This window comes from Primulina eburnea, chromosome 10 (assembly GCF_022965805.1).
Source record: "Primulina eburnea isolate SZY01 chromosome 10, ASM2296580v1, whole genome shotgun sequence".
Classification (NCBI taxonomy): Eukaryota; Viridiplantae; Streptophyta; class Magnoliopsida; order Lamiales; family Gesneriaceae; genus Primulina; species Primulina eburnea.
The window spans coordinates 3,238,890-3,261,163 of NC_133110.1; the positions used below are offsets into that span (position 1 = coordinate 3,238,890).

At 33.6% G+C, this 22,274-nt stretch overlaps 4 protein-coding genes across 8 annotated transcripts; 2 read left to right on the forward strand and 2 right to left on the reverse strand.

The window, feature by feature from the left end:
- Positions 1-527: 527 nt before the first annotated feature.
- On the reverse strand, positions 528-2,047 carry LOC140842545 (small ribosomal subunit protein uS12). Its single transcript, XM_073210526.1, has 4 exons — positions 1,906-2,047; positions 1,111-1,266; positions 888-1,014; positions 528-798 (listed from the first exon to the last, which is right to left on the reverse strand). The coding sequence occupies exons 1-4, from the start codon at positions 1,908-1,910 to the stop codon at positions 658-660; spliced, it is 429 nt and encodes a 142-aa protein (XP_073066627.1). The 5' UTR covers positions 1,911-2,047; the 3' UTR covers positions 528-657.
- Positions 2,048-2,327: 280 nt separating this feature from the next.
- Positions 2,328-6,292, reverse strand: LOC140842543 (interactor of constitutive active ROPs 2, chloroplastic-like). 4 transcript variants are annotated; one of them, XM_073210524.1, is made up of 4 exons: positions 6,036-6,292; positions 4,793-4,826; positions 4,310-4,490; positions 2,328-4,154 (listed from the first exon to the last, which is right to left on the reverse strand). In XM_073210524.1, exons 2-4 carry the CDS (start codon positions 4,810-4,812, stop codon positions 2,523-2,525), a joined length of 1,833 nt encoding a protein of 610 aa, XP_073066625.1. In that variant the 5' UTR covers positions 4,813-4,826; positions 6,036-6,292; the 3' UTR covers positions 2,328-2,522. The 4 variants fall into 4 exon arrangements, with proteins under 4 accessions (XP_073066625.1, XP_073066626.1, XP_073066624.1 ...); XM_073210525.1 differs by having other exon boundaries at positions 4,793-4,834; XM_073210523.1 differs by having other exon boundaries at positions 4,793-5,910; positions 6,036-6,291.
- A 3,110-nt stretch (positions 6,293-9,402) lies between these two features.
- Positions 9,403-12,329, forward strand: LOC140842546 (uncharacterized). 2 transcript variants are annotated; one of them, XM_073210527.1, is made up of 6 exons: positions 9,416-10,076; positions 10,368-10,559; positions 10,636-10,875; positions 10,965-11,182; positions 11,467-11,721; positions 11,801-12,324. In XM_073210527.1, the coding sequence occupies exons 1-6, from the start codon at positions 9,689-9,691 to the stop codon at positions 12,047-12,049; spliced, it is 1,542 nt and encodes a 513-aa protein (XP_073066628.1). In that variant the 5' UTR covers positions 9,416-9,688; the 3' UTR covers positions 12,050-12,324. The 2 variants fall into 2 exon arrangements, with proteins under 2 accessions (XP_073066629.1, XP_073066628.1); XM_073210528.1 differs by lacking the exon at positions 10,368-10,559 and having other exon boundaries at positions 9,403-10,076; positions 11,801-12,329.
- Positions 12,330-16,080: 3,751 nt separating this feature from the next.
- LOC140803571 (uncharacterized) lies at positions 16,081-17,315 on the forward strand. Its single transcript, XM_073159476.1, has one exon. It carries the CDS (start codon positions 16,328-16,330, stop codon positions 17,195-17,197), a length of 870 nt encoding a protein of 289 aa, XP_073015577.1. The 5' UTR covers positions 16,081-16,327; the 3' UTR covers positions 17,198-17,315.
- The last annotated feature ends 4,959 nt before the right edge of the window (positions 17,316-22,274 follow it).

Below are 22,274 nucleotides of genomic sequence, written 5' to 3' on the forward strand. Positions count from 1 at the left end.
ATCAAAATTTTCTCTGGAATTTATTTGTTGACTATTTTATATCAGAAAACTTGAAGAAGTAAGGCCCGGGATTTCAGACATCGGCCTCTCCTTTTGATTTTTGAAATTTCTTAAATCATATTTTATTAACAAACTTTACTTTTTTTGAATATTAAATTATATTCACTTACATAATATAATAATTTCATTAAACCGATAATTTGTTGAAATCGGTATTGCTACAATATTTGTCAAGAAAAAATAAAATAATCCACAACTATATTTCTTTAGTTCTTAGAAATTTCTCACTTACAATGCATACACAGTCTATACGTGTGAATGTAAACACTGTTGCATATTCTTAGCAAGTTTATCAAGGCTCATATCTGCTAAATTTGCATAGCAAGCTTCATGTTTCACCAAAGAGCTATCAGCTACATGTCCTGCAAAACACTCGATGTTGACCATTCCCGAAATCCAGGCTCAATATTGAACCACATCTATAGAGCCGAACAAAATGCGCCAAGTTGCAGGTAGTGATGACAGAGTGAAATCCACAATGGTACAACTCGGATACAATTAAAAGAAATAAATTGTTCACAAAGTTGACGGATGCATTTTGATAGTTCATCAAAAACTTGAGAATCACTCAGTCAAGGGAAAAAAAAAGATAATGACTTAAGATCTAGGCTTCTCTTTTTTCTCCTTAAAGAGTGCAAGGAGTGATACACCAGACACCTTCACCACCTTGAATCTGACACCAGGAATATCTCCGACGGCATGCCCCTTACGTCCAAACCCAGCAATCAACACTTCATCCTGTACAAATAGCAGCATATCAAGTTTAAACTCTAATTCTGAGGGCAATTAAGTAAATCAAAGCCGAGGAACTGATAAAAGGAACTCACATTTTCTTCTATGTAGTTTAAACAACCATCATTAGGAACAAAAGCTGCAATCTTTTTGCCATTCTTAATAAGTTGAACCCTGGCACATTTACGAATAGCAGAGTTCGGCTGCTTAGCTTCAATGCCACTGCAAATGTCAATGAATAGTAAGACATGTTAAACCATAAGACATGAATGACATGATTAAGAAAAACTAGAAGGCCTGTGGGAATGAAAAATTAACATTTTCTCCAGAACAATCCCCTTAGCATGAGATGAGCCAGCAAACGGTTTCTTCCATTCATTCCCCAGGTGAGATTTCTTGTAGGCCTTGTCAGCCCACCTCTGCCTTCTGCGGTGGGACTTGAGCTTGCGACCAGCTCCCATACCACGCGTCTTTCTATATGATAGATAGTAGACAATATAATGAAATAACTCGAGAAGAATAATAATATCAATAAATGTTGTAAAACAATTTCTTATCAGCTGCGGTACATGGAAAATCCATCATGTCAAATCTTTCTCACGCAGAAATCTCAAACTTTGAACTAACAATAGAATTGACAAGAAAAACGCCTATTCTAAATTATACTGAATTCCCTTTCTCCAAATAAATCTTCCATGCACCTTAGGTGCTATATCTCACAGAAGAAAGGATCAATTTAGTGTCATTAGATACTATCCCTACATTTGACAAAAGTAAACAAAACCTCATTTGTCGTCAAATTCACCTACATGATCTTTAAAATGACTCTTTTACCATTAAATTACACGAAACAGCAATATTCTTCCATAGAAAAAATTAGCCAATGCAAATAAGCATGGAGGGTGGGTCGCGACATCCAGTTCTTTTCTCTTTCTTTTCGTAAGAACAAATGCTTAACCACTTCAGAGCCCAAAAAATAAACATCAAATTCTCGATACTACCACGCGAACAAAACAACACTCAATTTATCCCCTTTGACCAACAGTTTATTGATTCGAGAAACACAAAAAAAACAAAAAAAAAAAGAAACGCATTCCGGAGATCTTTACGTACCCCATGATTGCAGAATCGAACGACCGAAGAGAAGGCTGCTACGGAATCAGAGGATAAGAGTGGAACAGCAGCTGAAATCCAAACTTCAAAACCCTAATCAAATATATAATTTTAATAGTTTTAGGATGTAGAAGTTTGTCTTTGAGCTCATGGACCTACGTACGTTGGTATCCAATAAGGTTAGCCCAGCATGTTAAAGCCCAAAATAATATTTAGGTGAGCGTAAGGCCAATTTACTTGACCCAAATACTCTGGATTTTGAGGCCCAAATCCCCATATGTAGTATTATCATGTTAGGTCGTCTAAGTTTTGCCAGTTGGTCTTTAGCTCTTGGTCCTCTGTTAGTAATGATGGTCCAGTTAATCTTTAGCCCATGGTCCAAATAAAATTTAAGTAAGCGTAGATACTAAAAAATAATAATAATAACACAGTTGATTAAAACTCTAAGGGCGTTACTGCTCTTAAATAAACCAAATACAATGTCTCTCTTACATCAAATTTTAGCCATAAAATTCGGGTGCCACCACAAAATGGTCATTTTGAGATGGAGAATCACTGATTTTTTTAAAGCAAAAAACTACTAAAATGGCAATGAGGACCCTGAAACTTTCTTTGATCTACTTCTGCACTTTCTTTAACAATACACCACCAATCTTCTTCAACATATTTCCATTTTTCTTTCTACCGAAGTCATCATCAATATCTTCATAATACGGCGAACCCAACTTACCAGAAATTGTGTGATAGTCCAAAGAACCCGTTCTTTTCACATATTTACCATTATTTTCGGTAGAGAGCATTGCAGCGGCTGCCTCAGCAGCCTTTCTCCATTGATCTGATTGCACTTTCAATCTCCTTAGTTCAGTTTCAATCTCTACGTTAACAGCTTGAGTTGCATCAAGCTGCTCGGTAGCACGCATGGTTTTTCTTCGACTTTTTTCGGATTCCTCTGTCAAATATCCAATCTTTATCAAGGCTTCTTGTTCGGCTGCTCTTGATGCCTCGGTTAAAGCAATGGCCTCATTAGTTGCTTTGTTTCTCTCTGTTTCGTTCTTCGAGATTTCGGATTTCAGAATTTTGTTTTCTTCTCTGATGGTTTGCAACTGAGTCTCTTTCTCAAGTAAGCATGCCTGCAGATCTTTGAGGAGTGATTCTGACTTCTCTAACTCTGTTTCAAGTTCTGATTCTCTCTCAGATGGTGCACTTTCGTCGATCTTTAAACTCAACCCCTTGTTCTGTGAAATGCTTTTCAAAGCATTATCTTTTTCAGTCAGTTTTGCCCTCAATATGTCAGCTTCGACTCGGTACTCTTTAATCTTTGCTTCTATTTCAAGTTGTTTCTTGAACGATTCAGATTTCACATTCTCAAGAAGTTCATTGGCATTATTTATCTCAAGGGCGCTATGATTGTATTCATCTTGATGTCTTCTTTCAGCAGTCTTCAGCGATGATCTTAAACGATCAACTTCATGTTTCAATTCCATGAGTTCGTTTTTCGGGACTTCTGTTTTAACATCATCAAAAGGATACGCTGAGATCTTGTTGTGATGACCTAAGTTAGACTGGAGACTCCTGACTACTTTCTCCGATGAAACTACTCTATTTTTTGAATCTTCCAATTCCAAGATCAAATTTTTGTAGGATTCCATGGCAATAGCATGTTTAGAGTGTAATGTTTCTTCAGTAATCTTCAAATCTTTCAATTGCGTTTGAGCTCTACTAACATCTTCCACGGCCCGAGCTTCAGCTTCCCGGGTATTATTTAATTGGGTCTTCAACTTCTCAACCAACTCAAGCCTTCCGTTGAGTTCGCACCTCAATCTCTGTATCTCAACACAAGCTGACTCAGCATGCCTAGCATGCGAAACTTCTGACCCGGAAACCCTGTCCAGTTGAATCTTGAGATTATGAATCTCATTCGTAGCAGAAGCCAAAGCAGAAGAGTCCATAGAATGTTGCTTTTTTATTGCTTCGAGTTCAGATTCCCATGCTCTATCTCGATCCTGAGAGATCTTTCGTAATTCTTGGAGACGAGCTTCTTCGGAGTCAGAAAGTTCCTTAAGTTGCTTTTGAGTCTCCTCGAGTTTAACAGACATGGCTGCTAGCTGTTCCTTGGCTTCTTCGGATTCCTGCTGAGCACTTTGCCTCAATGACATGGGGGAGCTCAGCCGATCCTTCGCCTTTTTTAGTTCCTCTTCCAGCTGAGCTATCTGAGACTCCAATTCAGACACCCTGCTCGGTTTTTTCTTCTGTGGTATTGCACAAAAAACAGACTTTTAAAGAGTGGTTTAGAAAAGTAGCATCGAATTCAGAAGGATTTGAAATCCATACCTCCAAGTATTAGTGAAGTGAATTCTTGGCTATATCATAATTATAGTTATGTAAAATATTCACAACTATATACCTCAGTGGCTGGACTTCTCGGTGATTGGCGCCCAACAACCTTGGGACTTCTGTTTCTAGATGTTTTGCTAACTGGATCTGGCGACAAAGCAGGATCAGATTCCGATCCCGGAATTTTGAATTTCTGGACCGTACGTGACATGACCAGAGATGCCTTTTGAGGTGCATCAAGAGAACCGGGACTGCAGGCAAGAAACGAGCAATTTTTTTACTAGAAACAAATTTGAAACGTACTGTACAGGATAACACATTATTCCACCCTATCTAACAATAAAAGGATTAACAACCCACTTTTGAATCATTATAACTTCTCAAGGCCATAAAACATACACATTAGTCATAGAATTTGTTAATTCAAGTGAAATATACCTTTCCGTCACAGGGTAGTGATACAAAGAGGCAGCTATTTCAACTGACATATTAAATAAGCAATAGCAACAGAAAACCAACAAAAGCGGGATATCATAAAATAAGATAAACTTACCGAGAATTAGAGGCCTGCATAAATGTCTGCAACTCTGCAACACTTGACAGAAATTTGACTGAGGAATTAAAATTTTTGGGATGCAATAACATAGGAAAAAATAAAAGTTCCAAGGAAAAATACCAATTTTTCATCCATTTTCAATTGAAAAACAAAATTAAATGGGAAAAGCACGTAGAAGCAAAGTTATCCCTTGAAAGGAAAACCACATAAACAACCTCCACTCCCACGAACCAAAACCACAAAAAAAGAATATATGAAAATTTGAAAGAAAAAAAAAAGTAAACAAATAATGAAAATAGCTTTCGAATGATCTAACAAATATCATAAATTTTGCATTCCGTTTTACTCCAGGATTCGAACGCTCGCGCTGTTTAGGAACAAGAATAATTGAGAGAACATTAAGTGCAGAACTTCGTATAACCCACAATCAGCAGAAACAGTTAGAGCTTTAATATTCGAGAACACAAAAGATGCACAGTTCAACATGATAATTAAAGTGAAAGGTTAGTTTAACAAATTTTTAGTATGGATTCACTTGTTTTTACTATCGTGTTAAACCATGATATAAAAAATCAGTTTTCAAGATTTTGATCACCATCTGCAAAATCTTTGCCAATATTTTCAGTTCTTTTTTTAAAAAAAAAAAAGAAGTTAAAATTCTCAACCATATTCGAATAATTTAGGTAAATAAAAAATGCTATACAAACAACAAACATAAAACATAATTTCAATAAACCGTACTCATAGCATATGATAGAAAGGGAGAGAGGCAGAATCATTAACTTTTAAAATGCTAGACCATAGACAAGAAGCCACTCGAGCACAAAGATTTCAAGTAGTCAGCATATTTTCAAGAAAATCGAAATCCACATTGAGATATTTATGTCCCATTTTTCTTCTGAACTACTAAAATATAAGTATGCGAAAATAATTTGTTTACCACTCCACAATCCACACCCTTGTAACACACTCTCGAGACAGAACAATGCAGAATCATATACATCCATTATTCGTTCAAAACTTGCTATACCTCCAATACTCGAGCTTTAAATTCTTAAAAACCAGCACACATTGAAAAATCTTCAACAAACTCCCATATCCAAAACTCAGCCGATCTTTTAAGCACATATATGCAGAAAAAGATGGAACCCAATAAAAAAAAATCATACAAACAGCCAGCAGAAGCGAACCCACATGGAAAAAAATCAAATTACAAGGAAAAAACAGCCGTTAGACTCACCAAGAAGAAGAATAAAGTAGTCAAAGGACAGCAAAAGTTTGAACCCTTCTTCACACAGATATAAATGAATCACAGCTAACTTGTTACTGCTGTAACTCTAACACGATTCTCAAGAAAATTGTGAAATGAAGTCGAAAACCTAATCTTGGTAGACGTAGAAAGTCTGAGACAATGTGTGTGTGGTGTTCCCGAGTATTGCTTCCATTATTTTGTTTTTTGGTCAGAATTCAGAAATTAACAATGGGGAAGTCCCGCTTACTGTGTAGGGCGTGTTTGGTCAAAGAAGCAAGAAAACAAAAAAAAAATCACAAGCACACAAAATGTGTCTAAGTTGGTAGAGTATATGTTCATAACCAATTTATCACACTTTCTATTCTCTAAGGAAACCTTTTTGAGGTAGTCTCACACACAAATTTACCTAGTGTGATATATCTGATTGACGCGGTTTGCAGACTATTACGTTCAGCTCAAAAATTTATTCAAAATACACCTACTCCGGATTACCGAAAAATATCTCCAATAGATCCTAATTTAGTTTCCTGACTGGATGTTTAAATTAATTAAAGAAATAACTTTGCTCTTGGACGTGACTTGTTTGAATTCATGACATTAAAGTGAATTTTAAATTTATCGTGGTGATTTAAATATTAATTAAGTGAGCTTATTATATAAAAATTATTTTTATCAGTTTAAATAAAATCTATGAATCCAAAACATAATACAAAAGAAGCAAAACGATTTAATATATTATTCAAAAACGAAGACAAATGATTTAGTATATAAATTGATAATTTTTTTTATGTGGAAGTAAATAATCGTAATATTTTACGTACGATCCAATAAAAACATGATTGAATTCTACCTCAAACTTAATTTTTTTTAAAGCTTTAATAAGTGAGATGATTTCTGTTATATTTTTATCATATTATATAATAAAACAAAAGTGTATAACTGCTTATTTGGTCCTTTAGGATCGTTCGACTCTACATGTGGGGGAAGTGTCCTCACAAGATTTCCACGGTCTAGATTTAACCACATTTGTAATTTTGAAAAAAAAAAGTGGACTCCATGTACTTGTGGTTAAATCTAGACCGTGGATCTACACATGGGGGCACTACCCCATATGTAGGGTGAAATGATCCCTTTAGTACGAAAACAAATATCCATATCTTTCCCAATTCAAAAATCATGACGAACCACTACGAATTTTGAAATTAAGTAATTATTTCAATTTATCTTATAGTAAATAATTGATTATAAAAATATTCCTCAAAATTCTTGATTTTAATATAATATAATAAAAAATTAGATAAAAAGTTTACCAAGCACAAAAAATATTTATTAAAATATTTTATTTCTCCCATCCCAAACACGGTCTTATGATGAAAGCCCTCGCTCCTTGGTCATGGCGCTTTTAACTGGGAATTTGAAAATAAAATATTTGAAAAATCCGACAAAATATAACTTAGCCCAATTTGGTTGCACGTCCACGTCCCAATTTGGCTAAAATTTATAACTGAGCTCCAATAATTCGATGTTTTCGAAGATAAAGGCTTCAAGTTTTGCAATATTATGTTGATTCGTAAAATTTTAAAATTTGTGAGTGGCTTTTTGGATGGTACGAAAATAATTTGGACTCGAATTTAATTTAAAAAATAATATTTTGAATATGTTTGAATTTGGATCAAAATCTATAATTTCGAATATGAATCGAATATTTTTTGACATGTGTAGTTAGCTCGAATGACATACATATATTTTCAAAAAGATTATTGAGAAATAAATATAATAAAGACTACTCTATTGTCGTCGGAGGAAAAATAAAAAAGACATCACATTTAGAAAAAAGAAATTATCATAATTTATATTATATATATATATATATATATATATATATATATATATATATATATATATATATATATATATATATATATATATACTTAATGATATTTTTAATATACCATGAACTATTCGAGTTTCAATTTCATCTCATATTCGAAAATTTGACTTCATTTATAAGGAATTAATAAATATTTATATTAAAAATACGATTAAGTCGTATTATTGTCTCCACATAAGTTTTGGTAAAAATGTCAAGTGTTCGATATTATAATTTTTATCAATGTTAAAGTCACAAGAAATTCATACAAACTTGCTAATTTGTTAGATCGACTGTAGTATCGAATATTTGTGATTGATTAAGGATTGTAATGTTAGAATGGTGAATGTAATCACTAAATACAAATTTTTAAAATTCTTTAAAGCCTAATTTTTTTTATTAATTATGTAATTTAATTTCTCAAAAAGTTTTAAAAAATATATTTTATTTAATTAAGTATGTGAGTAAAATATGGTAATTGTTAGTCTGGTGGAGTATTTATTCCCCACCCACTCGCACACGCATACACCACTTCTTTTGTTTCAATTTTTTCGGGCAAATATATGATTCTTTGCAGCAATTGTCGTCTATACATTTGTTTTTATGGCTCTAAATTTCGATATCAAGCGAGTCCTCACATTTTTATAGAAATTAAAAATGTTGATGATTCTAAAAATTAACATTTCACAACATCATATGACAAATAATTCAAGTTTAGCACAAAATAATCATGTTTTTTTTTCCATTTATGCTACCCTTAATCCTTATTTTCTCATTTTTAATGTTAGTGAAAATGACTCGTTTCTTCCAATGAGTGATTAAAATCGTTCAACGATTTTTGCGTAATTCATCGATAAATATGGAGAACAATGGGATTTGAAATCGAGCATTTACACTTCGAATTATGTACATCTATTTGAACTTAAAACAACGAATCATGTAGAATGCATATACATATATATATATATATATATATATATATATATATATATATATATATATATATATATATATATATATAAAACGATGAAATTTATAATCGCTACTGTTAATTGGTCCACATCGGTTGGATAAATAACTTTTGAGTGATATATATGGGATTGGACAATCCTCCCCCCTTGAACTAGCTTTTGGGGTTGAGTTAGATCCAAGTTCCAATCTTAACAGCTACTTTTTTATAGTTATTGACACAGTGGTCTTCAACCCATGAAGTTAATTAGTTAAAACGTACTAAACAAACCCTATGTGATAAGCTCCTCGAAAAAATTGTTCACTTGCTATATTAACTCAAACACTCGAATCCATTTTAGTTTACAACGAAGAAACTTCCCAAAAAAGTGTGGAGTAAAATTTTTATATAGGCCCAATTTTGTGTGTATATATCTATATGGATTTGATGTGTTGTTCATAAATGATGTTTATTTTTATATCTATAACTTGAAATGACTTAGATATGATAGACAATATAATCGTCAGCAAACATCTAGGTGCTTGCAACGTAATCTTGATGATGGGAAAGGTACGCTGTTAATAGCGTGGGATGATACGTTGACAGAAACGAGTGTGTCATCTGATGAAGAATGCCTTTAATAAAGTAACGATCTTTACTTTTTTTTTTCTTATTTTATCTACACCACCACTGCGCTTTTGCTTCCTAGCTATTTCATCAACGTCCCCCACTTTATTCTCTTGTTGTTTCCTGATTAATGCTCAAAATTTAGTGAATCAATCATTTTGCTGGTCTAGTTTTTTTTGGTGACAGCATTGGTTTATGGAGATTTCGGCGGATTCGAAGTCGTGGAGAGATGATCTGGCAAGCTTAGTGCAAGACTCGGGGATAAGATTCCCCGGAGATTCAGTCAGAGCTGCGGTGGTGGTGGAGGAGGTCACGACGAGTGGGGAAAGGGAGAGTTTGAAGGATCAAGTAAAGGGTTTCGTGGAGGCGTGGGGAGAAATGGTGGTGGAGTTGGGGAGAGGGTTAAGGGATGTTGTGCAGCAGACGGTGCTGACTGAGGATTCTTACGCCGTGAAGGGGATCAAAGGGCCGCTGGCTGAGGTTTCGGAGAGGCTGAGGATTTTGAATGAGGTCTTGCCGGAGGATCGCCACCCGCTGCACGTGTGGGCGGTTTTTCTCTTCGTTTTCATTCTTGCTCTTGCTGGTAAATTTGAAATCATCTCATGATTTAGCTCTTTGAAATAATCGTTTCAATTTGTCGCTGAATTATTAGTGGATAAATTCGTTGTTCCAAGTAAACAGTAACTGTGATCCCATCAAGGAACCGCGGTAAAGAATAAAGATAGTTGAATCTTAAATGTTTGTGGGTTTGAAAGGAACAGGGATACATGAGCAGAGGAAATTCTGTTTCATCGGACTTCATTCTATATTTTAAATATCTGACATTCATTTCGTACTGGTTCTCCAAGCATCTTGTTTGTCTAAATCTTTGCAGTTCTGAATGTAAATAGTAGATATGAAAGTTACGTTTCGAGGATGAAGAAAGTTTCTATACATCCTCCTAGTGCTGTGCGTATATTGCTTTCGGATGGTAGATATATAGCATATCACGAGACGGGTGTTCCGGCCGATAAAGCTAGATTTACCATTATAATCCCGCACGGTTTCCTTTCTTCTCGACTTGCAGGTATTAGGCTTCTCACTTCTGTGAGTTTTTGAATAAAACTGCAGTATTATGGACTGTTTGAACAATGAAATGGCAGGTATACCTGGTATCAAAGAGGCGTTGCTGGAAGAATTCGGTGTGAGGGTCATTAGTTATGATCTTCCTGGTTTCGGAGAGAGCGATCCTCATGCTACCCGAAATCTTAATTCTTCGGCTCTGGATATGTCACAATTGGCAGATTCGGTGAGAGTAAAAGGCAAATTCTGGGTTCTAGGATATTTGAGTGGCTCGTTGCATGCTTGGGCTGCTTTAAAATATATCCCAGATGAAATTGCTGGTAAAATCTTTCAGGGACACTCAACACTTGAAATAATCCTTTAGTTTCCTATTATAATATTTGAATTGACAGTATTGTTTTGACTACAGGTGCTGCCTTGTTTGCGCCATTGGTGAATCCATACGAGAAGAGCATGACCAAAGAAGAGAAGTCGAGAACTTGGGAAAAATGGACACGGAGAAAAAGATTGTTGTACTATCTGGCTCGAAGATTTCCAAAGTCCCTCAGTTACTTTTACCGTCAAACATTCCTCTCGGGGAAGCATGGTCGAATAGATAAATGGTTATCTGTGTCACTTGGAAAGAAGGTAAGTCATATCGCATCCTTGTGGATCGAACAAACCATACATATCTTCGGGGTTGGATTATTTATTGAGAAGCTAGCTACCTGGGATAGTTGATGAACTGGGGTACTTGAAAATCAGTTCTCTACCACCCTTGTATTGGATGGAGCATCAACGTTAAAAATCAATACTATATTCCACAATCACCTTTGATTTTATTAAGACAACTCTAAGCCTTTCAGACTTTGTGTCGTGGACGTAGGCGTTCGTGAATGGAACCCATAAATATTACTCTTTCGTTTGTCCAGGATAAAAGTCTCGTTGAAAAACTTGCCTTTGAGGAAATATGGCACAGAAATGTCGAAGAATCAATCCGCCAAGGTAACACAAAACCATTTGTGGAGGAAGCTATGCTGCAAGTTTCGAACTGGGGTTTTAGCCTAACAGAACTTCAAGCACAGCGAAAATGTCCGAGAAGAGGCATTCTCCCGTGGCTGCAATTCATGTATGGACTACCCAAATGTGAACTAACCGGATTTCTTGGCCGGATTCACATATGGCAGGTCCATACCTATTCATTGTATCTATTTCCTAGTGCTTTTGTATTTGAGTTTAAGCATTACCTTAACTGGTAGTTTTCAGGGAATGGATGATATGGTGGTTCCGCCATCCATAGCTGATCACATAGCCCGTGTGCTGCCGAATGCCAGTGTTCATAGACTTCAGGAAGAGGGTCACTTCTCATATTTCGTCCTCTGCGATGATTGCCATCGGGAAATATTATTGACCCTTTTTGGCATCCCGCAAGGTCCACTAGATACTGTCCATAAAACTCCAACCAACCACGATGAAAATGAAATTCGGGATGAGACAAATACAGCTTCTGTATGAAACATCACTTCTCTTTGGTACACGACTTCAGGGATTTTTCCAATTCTGAAAACGGAGCATGGAATTTGTTTCCCCTTGTCATCTGTTTTCGAGATAGTTTATGTGCACAACAAGAATCAAGATGAAAGCATTCCTTTTGTTTTCTTGAGCGTAGAAAGCTTTTCTGCCCTATTTTCCCATAACACAGAGCATTATAGTAAGAAAGGGAGAGCTAATTTTCACTTTAATTCCAAAAGTTGAAGTAATGAAATTAATTAATTCCAAAAGGGTAAAATGTTAGGACAGGCCATTTGGATGAATATATATCTATTTTCGTGGCGAGATATTTCTACGAATAAAAACAATTATAATATAATTAAAAAAATTCTGGATAATATAATGCAATTACCCCTACTTTATAATTATTTTCCTTGGATCATTACGTTGTAAGTTCCTCATTTATATTTACTCACATATTTGATTTTGAATTTTTTTTAAAAAAAACCCTCAAATTATTAGTCATGGAAATTAATTGATAATTATTATCGACTAAATTTATATTTAATAATTATTGTAGGAGTATGAGAACTAGTCCTCACGAAAGTTTATGCCATATGTCGGATTTGAATCTTGATGGACTTTGTTTTTCATAGTTAATCCATATTTATTATCAACATTTCAAGTCCTCGATTATTCTACACATGTCGATATAATCAGTGAACAGAAGCATGAGCGATCATCTCGTCATGAGTAGTAGCTGGACACTGAAAACAAAGTTATCATTGACTTCTCTCCAATAAATATTTGATTTGCTTGATATTAATTCATTGAGATGTTTATAATAAAAACGCATAATCTCTATACATTCTCTTGATATAAAATCATTTAACTGACTTGAGCTTCGGAGTGACTACACTGAAGAATATTCTGACACCCCACTAACGATCTATGTTATCTTAAGTGTGCAGACATACCAGAGTCTGGACACCTCTCATCCAAGATCCGATATATCAGGGCAGGAAGCAGCCCGACCCGATGTAATTACCCACCACTCTCAAACCCAATTCACCCGGTCATCCTCATGCATCTACACTTCATCAACGTTAGATTGTATATATGTCTATATATTAAACATAAATCAGCAAATAGTAGGATTTAAAAAAGAATTGAAGTACCCATGGAAGTTTTTTTAAATTTAAAATTGTTGAAATCAACAGATTTGAGAGTAAACAAATACGTCTTCAAACATATTATATACAAGCCCACGTGCATCCCAAATCTCTTTTATTGACTAGGAACCACGAATCAACTACCCAATTGACTGTTAACTAAGTTTTAAAATATTTATTATAATTATTTTTGTTACGATGAAAGAACTCACATCCGTTACTCTTTTGTATAAACGGGATAAATCTCCGGCTAAATGCAGTAAATTAAATTAGTGTTAGATTAAATTTAAATACTCGAATTAAATTCAAAAATTATTTTAACCCCAATCTTTACAATTTCGGGAAAAATTAAAAAAAAAATTAAGGAATCAGATTATAGATGTTAAAGTTGTATAATTCATAATTTACATTTTAAAACTTTGAAGAAATAAGGAGAGATGCTCTAGAAGTCCCAACCCTAAAAAATCCCATTATTTAAATTTCTCTGACACAAGGAAAAATTCATCACAGATTTTTTTTTTTTAGAAAAAAAGAGGGTACCAACTACCAAGCCACATGGAGTTCCAGTGCAATATGAATTCTCAACGCTGAGAATCCAACTGTAATCGCTGCTAAATATTTGTTGCAGCTATTAAATTTTATATAATATAATTTGGATTCTTTATTTATATTATTATATAGTTATTAATTTAATATTTATTACAGATGTCGTAGATAGATGATATATCACAAACATTCAATGAATATATCATACACATAATAATGTATATTAATTTAATGGATGATAACATAAAATATCGGGGGTTTTGGTAAAATATATTACGGATCTATGATATAGATCATCAAAATCGTAAATAATCGTTTTTTAAGTAAAAGAAATGCATCAACAAACAAAATATTAAAGAACAAAATATTTTGAAATTAAAAACTATAATACTATGAACATGTGTGAAAAAATTATATATTTGGTGTTATATTCGACTATTTTGCAATTTCTGTTTCTTTCATTGTAACAAAATTTAATTTTAGTTTGTTATCTTCATATATTGTGAATTGGCTATTTTTTCTACATAAAGCTAATGTGATGTCGACTTGATATCGACGTAATGCTCATGTGTGTGTTACATCAATGGTAATATTGCCATAAATTGAAAATTACAAGATTTAGAATTTAATTTAGATAATTTAAATGACTCAAATTACAAAGACAGTATATTTTGATGCACAGTAGGTAAACCCCAGTACTAACTCAACGGCTTACCAATCACGTTAATTAGGTAAACTACGCTGGACAAGTTCTATATGACAAGCTCACCTAAGAAAATGTTGGTAGAATGAATCGAACTTTTGATAATTGAGCAAACGCTCGTCTGTATCACTAACTCGTACACCCTATTGAAAGTTGTCATGGTGTAATTTTGGATATGCCTAAAACAGTGTCCATATTATCAAATTAACTACACGGTTTTCGTATACTGTAACAACATTTTTTTCTTCATATTTTATTGTATTTACTACTATTTAATTTTAAAAATTGTATAGATTTTATTTTAATAAAAAACTACTTCATTTTTAAATTTCCACGATCTGCTAATAATACTCATGCACCTTCGTTTAAAGTGAAATTATCCAACAATTAGAATTTATTTTATAACAACTTGAAGCGACCGGAGTTTTGTTCTCGCCAAAATTTGAATATTGGGCTCAGTCATTCATCAAAGGAGAAGATTGTGTCTCTTCACCACACATAGGGAGTGAACCAAATATGGATAAATTATTCTAGTAAATAATGGGAGAAATTGAAATTTTAGTCCTATAAATTAGTATGTTTTTCGTTTTAGTCATGCAATTTGTTAAAATTTGTTTTCATGTAGTAACTTAGATTTGAATATGTTTTTTTGTAAGACAATCTTATATATTTATATTCGTGAGACGGATTGATCTGGTCCATGCATGCAATGTAAAGTAATATTTTCGAAATAAAAATTAATACTTTTCATAAACCAGGCATCGGATACTCATTTCATAAAATTAACCCGTCAGACTGTTTCGCGACAATTTTTACAGCAAAAAATGACTAAAAAAAATCAAGTCCCTATATGAAACCAAAATTTTGAAAAAAAATACGATTAAAACTCATATCATATCAAGTTACATAACAAAAATTGCAATTTTCTCTAAATCGGGGTTTTAACATGGTTATGTTCAGTCCTTTCAATCAGTATTGGTATTCGATTATGTTTCAACAAGGTATCATTAAACCCTTAGATATGGTGTGAGGGTACTACCCCTATGCTAGCATCTCATCAACCCATGAACAAGATAGATTGAATGTGGGAAAATGTTTGCCCTTTGATGTCTTGTACCAAACGACTTGCATGTCAGTAAAACATCATCGCGTCTATCGCAACCGGACCAACAAATTTTGGGATGACTCGATATTTTAGTGGACAAAATTCTAGATTATAATGAAAGTGTCGATAAAAATCTAAGTGAAAAAATGTAAATATGTTTGTTTACGATTCACTTAATTTTATTTGGCAAAAATTGTCTGATTACTCTTTTTTAACAATTGGATAGTTAATCCGATCTTTGTTATTGGAATACCTCATTCATTATTGGCATGTCTACTACCAGAGATTTTTTTTGATAAAATGTAAATATAAAACTCATTATAAATCAAGTAAATTAACGTTTTCCATAATTTTTTTTCCTTAAAACATGAATAAAATGAATTTGATTATTAGAAATAAAAAAATTAGTAATATTTTTATATATTTTAAACTTTTCACATATATTACACGAAATAAATATCATGTCCTCTATCCAAAAATATATACTATATGTGACATAAACAAGCCAGTCAGATGGCCAAGTGGTCGCATGTACATGATATCTGCGCCTTTAAATTTTTATTAATATATTAATTAATTCCAGTGATCGAAAATTTCGATTCGCGAGGCCCCTCTCCTGAAGCTCCCCTCTCCTTCAGTCAACCACGCACGAGCCACGCACAAATACTGGCAACGACACAAAAGATGCATACAAACACAGGAAAACACAAATAACATAAAAAGATCCGAGCAAAAATCACAAGATTCGGCGTAGGATCTGTGCTTCGTGTAGAAGGATGCTAGCTTTATCGAAGCCGCTATCAAGTCCAAGCAGGACTGACAAATTTCCGCCGCCGTTGCTGAAATTCTTGAGGAGCAATGTGGGGAGCAGAAGCCGAGGAAGATCGCGCACAAGCCCAATGTTCTACACGCGCAGCAGAAAAATCGATGCGGCTCTTAATGGAAATATTCAAGAACCATCTTCCCCGAAAGTCACTTGCATTGGCCAAGTTCGAGTCCGCCGCTCCGCCGTGTCGAAGGCCGAGAAACCACGTGGATCAGCGGCGCGCCGCCACACCTGCTGGTGGGTCAAGAAAGCCCTTTTTGGTGAGAAGAATTTCACGCTATCATGCTGTCGAAAGAGGTCATTCAGAAGGATTTTCTGCAAGTGGGGTTTGTTTTTCAGGTCTGGCTACTGCAAGAAAGTTGACGCCACGGAGGATTCCTTCAGGGCTTATTCTGATCAGAAAACCGAAAATTATGAATATTTTGGAGCTGGGGTGCAAGAATTTAAGAGGGATTTTCTTGAATCTCCATCCTCTCCACCAAAAAATGCTTTGTTCTTGACAAGGTGTAGATCTGCGCCTTACAGATCTTCTTCACTGGGTGGCAGGTTTTGGAGCTCTCCGTTATCTCAAAATGCAGACGAAAACGAGCCAGAAAATGAAGCAAAATCGGAGGAACTGACGGAACCCAGATACGAAAATAGTCCAGAAAGCGTAAAGGAATCGGAAAACTCGGCGAATATCGAGCAAGAATCGGAGGAAATTGCAAGATACTCGCTGCACCCGTTACTACTCACAAGATGTAAATCAGAACCCGCAAGAACAGGAGCAAGGCTTGATCCAGAAGCCACTTTGTGGAGGCACAGAAAATTAGGGGCATAATTTAGAGTAATTAATACAATATTTAATATTTTTTAGTTTTAATTTTCGTTTTGGATTTGTTTTTTGTTTTTTTTACTATGAAAATTTAAGGTAATTGTATGAAGCAAAAATTATTGAAAATGAAGATATTTTGTATTTAGATAATGGGATATTTTCGTTTATTTATCTTTTATATATAATATGATGTTCGTTGACGGATCGTGCTATTAAATTAGTGTTTCGTTGAATGGTTCACTGAAATTGTTTGGTGTAGTCGACGCGTGGCGTTATTCAATGCTCTTTGGCGGTAGAGTAGGCGAAATCATATATGATGGGGGGGTGGATCTAGTAATACTACATATTTTGCACACTCAGTGCGTGTGTACAGTTTTTTTGTGATTATCTATGGATTAAAATAAAATGTGATAAATTATCGAAGGACTAATTGTTATTTGAATTGTTGTAAATTTGATATCAAATTAGTGCAAAATTGATAAAACAAAAAACAGATCAATTTTTTGTCTCTATTAAAAAATTCTTAATAATAGTAATAAATATGTAGTATGAGTTGACACAATAAAACGGGAAAAAGGGTACAAACGAGACTATGAAAAATTTAAAACTTTTCATTTATAGTGATACATGTGAATTTTTGGGACGCAAGGACAAATGTTACTTGTGCGCGTCGTGTATGTGTGTGTGAATGTGTGCGGATACGATTGATAAGAGTTACAAAACTCTTATGAATTGAGCTCTATGAGTGTATTATTTTGATTTATCTTGAAGATATTGAGTCCAGTATTATGTAATAAGACCAAAGAAACTGATTTCCAAATATAGATATATGGTATCTCAGAGAGAATATGTTTATGAGACGATGTCTAAAAAATCCAAGATCGACAATTATACTCAATTTTTTCGAGCTCATTTTATTCAAGAGTAACAAATATTTAGGAGGATATTTGAAGTTTGTAATCAGGATATGTGAATTATCAAACAGTGAATGATATAGTAATTTTTATTTGGAAGTCGAGATCAAGTAACTTGTACTGGTTTGTTTTTATATCAATGGCGGAGGTGGTACACTTGAGATGCCCCGCAACTTCAAGATATCTTTATCTTTTATAAATAATTATAAATTTATATGCAACTTATTAATGTATGATTATTGTATTTACAGTAACTTAAATAGGGATCACTTCTAATTGAACGATAATTTCCAATATAGTTTAAAGTTATATTCAACGAATTTTTAATTTTTCTTTGGTTAGTTTCGAATTGTTGAACGAATATCTACTGTTATCACATAGTCAGACACGATCTTGAAATTCCCGAGTTAATTTAATAAACACAAAAACTTTTATGATACAATCTCAAAATTCAATTTGTAAGACATGTCTCTTATTTGTGTGACTTATAAACAAAATATTACTTGTTATTATAAATATGAACAGATTTGATTTATCTTACGAATAAATGTGAGATCGTCTGACAAAATAATTTACTATTTCCTCACAATAGAATTACTATTCTTATATCATAAGATTTATTTTTGTTGTGACATGATTTATATATCCCATCAACTTCTTATAGGACTTGTGGTTATCTTAATATGTTATGAATTATTATTATTCCTTATTATTCTTGGGCCACCATTGATGTTTATTAGTTATTGAATGTGAACCCCACTTCTTATCGCATTTAATTACAATTTATTATAAAATTTAATTGAGCTCTTTATTTTATTGGCGGTATGAAATTTAATTAGGCGACACTGAATTGTCATCTCATTTGTTACTATTCATTTAATAGCCCTCCCTACTTTATAAACAATTATCAAACCACACACACATATTTTATATATATATATATATATATATATATATATATATATATATATATATATAAAATATGTGTGTGTGGTTTGATAATATATTATACCATCCGAGACTTGGAATCTAAAGAGGAATCTGATTCGTGGCGTTGTTTTACAAAAACTTTTTCTTATTGGTTTTTGCAGACATGGAAGTTATTGGTTTCCAGCTTATATACCATCTTCAATTCAAACTGAGCTAAGAAAAAGAGAAATTTAAACTCCAGAATAATAATGAATATAAGGTTCTTATTTGGAAATTTTACAACACACAAAGGATTTATGAAAGATATACCAAAAAAATTAAACAGAGGATTTACCGAGGACCCAAAGAATCATAAATTCATAAAAATCACTCATAAACGTCTTAAACGTCATTTCTCGGCTAAGTTGGTTGATGGACTACAACATATATATATATATATATATATATATATATATATATATATATATATATATATATATATATATATATAAAATAAATAATCATAATATATTACTCGAAATATTTGTCATCGTCATTTGTCACGCTGTGATCGACAGGCAAGATTTGTAGGCCTCATTTGGAAGTTTGGATAAGTTTTCCTTCCTCCCTTCTCTACGGCTTACCATTTCTAGTAAAAAAAAGTTTTGTAATTAATGGGAATATATTTTAAAAAATAAAATAAAATAATTGACTTTAAATCATTCGAGACAATTATGAAATTTTATTATTTTTTTAGTGAGTCTCATGTAAGACCGTCTCACAGATTGTGTCATCATAAAAAGTATTACTTTTAGTATAAAAAATAATATATTTTCATAAATGATCCAAATAAGAGATCCGTCTCACAAATATGACCCGTGAAACCGTCTCACACAGATTTTTGTCTTTATTTTATAACAATTAAATCCGTAACTGCCATCATTTGTAAGGATTAATTAAACTTTAGGTTAACGGAATAATTTACAAATCAACTGCATTAGAAAACTCTATGCATAATGCTCGTTCGAGAAACTACTGGCAAACTCGATAATTTAAGTTATTTACGACTTAATCCTCGACTGTATTTAAATGTATTTGGTAAACGATATGAATGTCAAATACATAAAATACAGGAGTGATTGAATGCAAAAATTCTTTTTAATAAATTATAACTTAACTTCAAACAACTAAATATAAATACCGTTGTGTCCAATTTTATTTATTCGTTTGGAAAGCAAAGCTCTCAGCGCGGATGCTCTGTTGGGCTCCGCTGTGCTGTGGGACGGGCTTTGGTAGAAATAATATTTGAACTGAGAGAAATAATTTGTAAGCCCAACAAAAGTCCACTAAAACATTTGGACTTTATGAACCATCTTGGCCCAATATAGACCAGGTCCGCGATACACTCGTAAATTACGAATCTGGAAAACCCGGTTCAATGGAACCCCAACCGGTTAAGTTGATAAAACAGGCCAGTATTCCAATCCAAACCGGTTTACACCGATTTAAATAGTTTACGAATACCAAACTGCCCCGACTAGAAACTATACATTTTTTTTTAAAAAAAAAGTTCGATTTATGAGAGTCAGATTAAACTCGAGCTTGAACCTTGATTTATTAAAGGCTAAAGCGTCAACTTTCAAGTCATCTCATAGATATAGATTTGTGACATCGTATCACAAGAAATCTAATCTTTTTTTTTAAGAAAAAAGGCCCATCATTTAAAATGGACGTATCCACCTAATCAACGTCTTTACAAATCGGGGACCTTAATAATTGAGATGAAAAAGACTTTACAGTCGTTCGACCACTTATTCTTAATACTTTGTGAGGGAAATCCAATCACACCAATTCTGTCGCGATGTTTCGTGTTTGGTAAATGCCGTAACGTGCAACTCGACGACTAAGCAACACTTCAATCTTGTTGTTTCTCGAATAGAAAGAATTGATGGATCGAGTGACAGCAGCACGCTGGCCGTGTTACGAATAATATCAAATTTCGTCCTTTTCGTGTATAATATTTTTAAAATATTTCCAAACGCTTTTAAATTTGATTGCTCAAATTACCGAAAATCGAACATGTGATATCGATTCTGACACTTACTATAAGATTGAATGTGATTTACTCGTGTAGTACATATTGTGTGAACCGATGCGTTCGCCGGCAAGTGTGGACGCTAGCAGCACTTATAGTAGACATTGACTCCAGATTAGGACATTGAATTTCTGTCGTGTGTTAAAATTCACGCGTACCGGCTATTGATTTTGTGTCATCCAAGCCTACTCGAAAAGAACACCTCACCCCCAAATAAATATTCAGTCCTCTCCGAGCATTGCATTAAATTTCCCAACTACAAATGGTCACAAAAGATTAATGAGTGGTGACGCCAATCTTGATCATCAATCAGAATTGAAATTGATTAAAGAAAGATGCCCGCATTCAAAAAAAGGGAAAATAAAAAAATTCCCAAGAAATGAAGATCTATTATTCCAAACTTGCAAAAATTTGGTAATAATTGTGAATTTCTGGGACTTAAGAAGAAATATGGGAACATATGCCCCCGTGAACGACGAATATGCATAAAGTTGGGGAAAATTCACGATATTTTATATATAGTGAGGACACACGTAAAATGTTAGGTTGTGTGTTGTGTAGTTAAGTCCAGCCAAAAGGATGGTCCGGTGAATGGGATGTATATCTAAGACATTTTCAATAATACACACATGGGAATGTCCATAGTTTGCCCATAAGGGAAATGGCATGGGCACACTCATCCGAGTCACAACGTATATCTTTACGAGTAGGACTTTTGTGAGATGAGACTGATCCATATACATAATTACTAAAATAGTATTTTTCGTGAGTCAGGTTCAGTTGGAGATATGTCTCACAAAAATGACATATAAGCCGGTCTCGTATGAGTTTGTGTGTATTTTTACAATAAGGCTTTAAATTATATACATCAAATTATAAGATAACAAAACTACTTGTTTGGTTGGTTTTTTAAGGTCTGTTACAATCTTCGAGTCCCAACAGACTCATCCCTTCACCACTCACATCAAATGCCAAGGGCTGATCAGTGGTAAATAATATGTATTTTACATAGACCAATATATATATATATATATATATATATATATATATATATATATATATATATATATATGTGTGTGTGTGTGTGTGTGTGTGTGTGTGTGTATATATATATATAATGCTTTTTTAAAAACAAATATAAGACCAAATATATAATTATATCCGT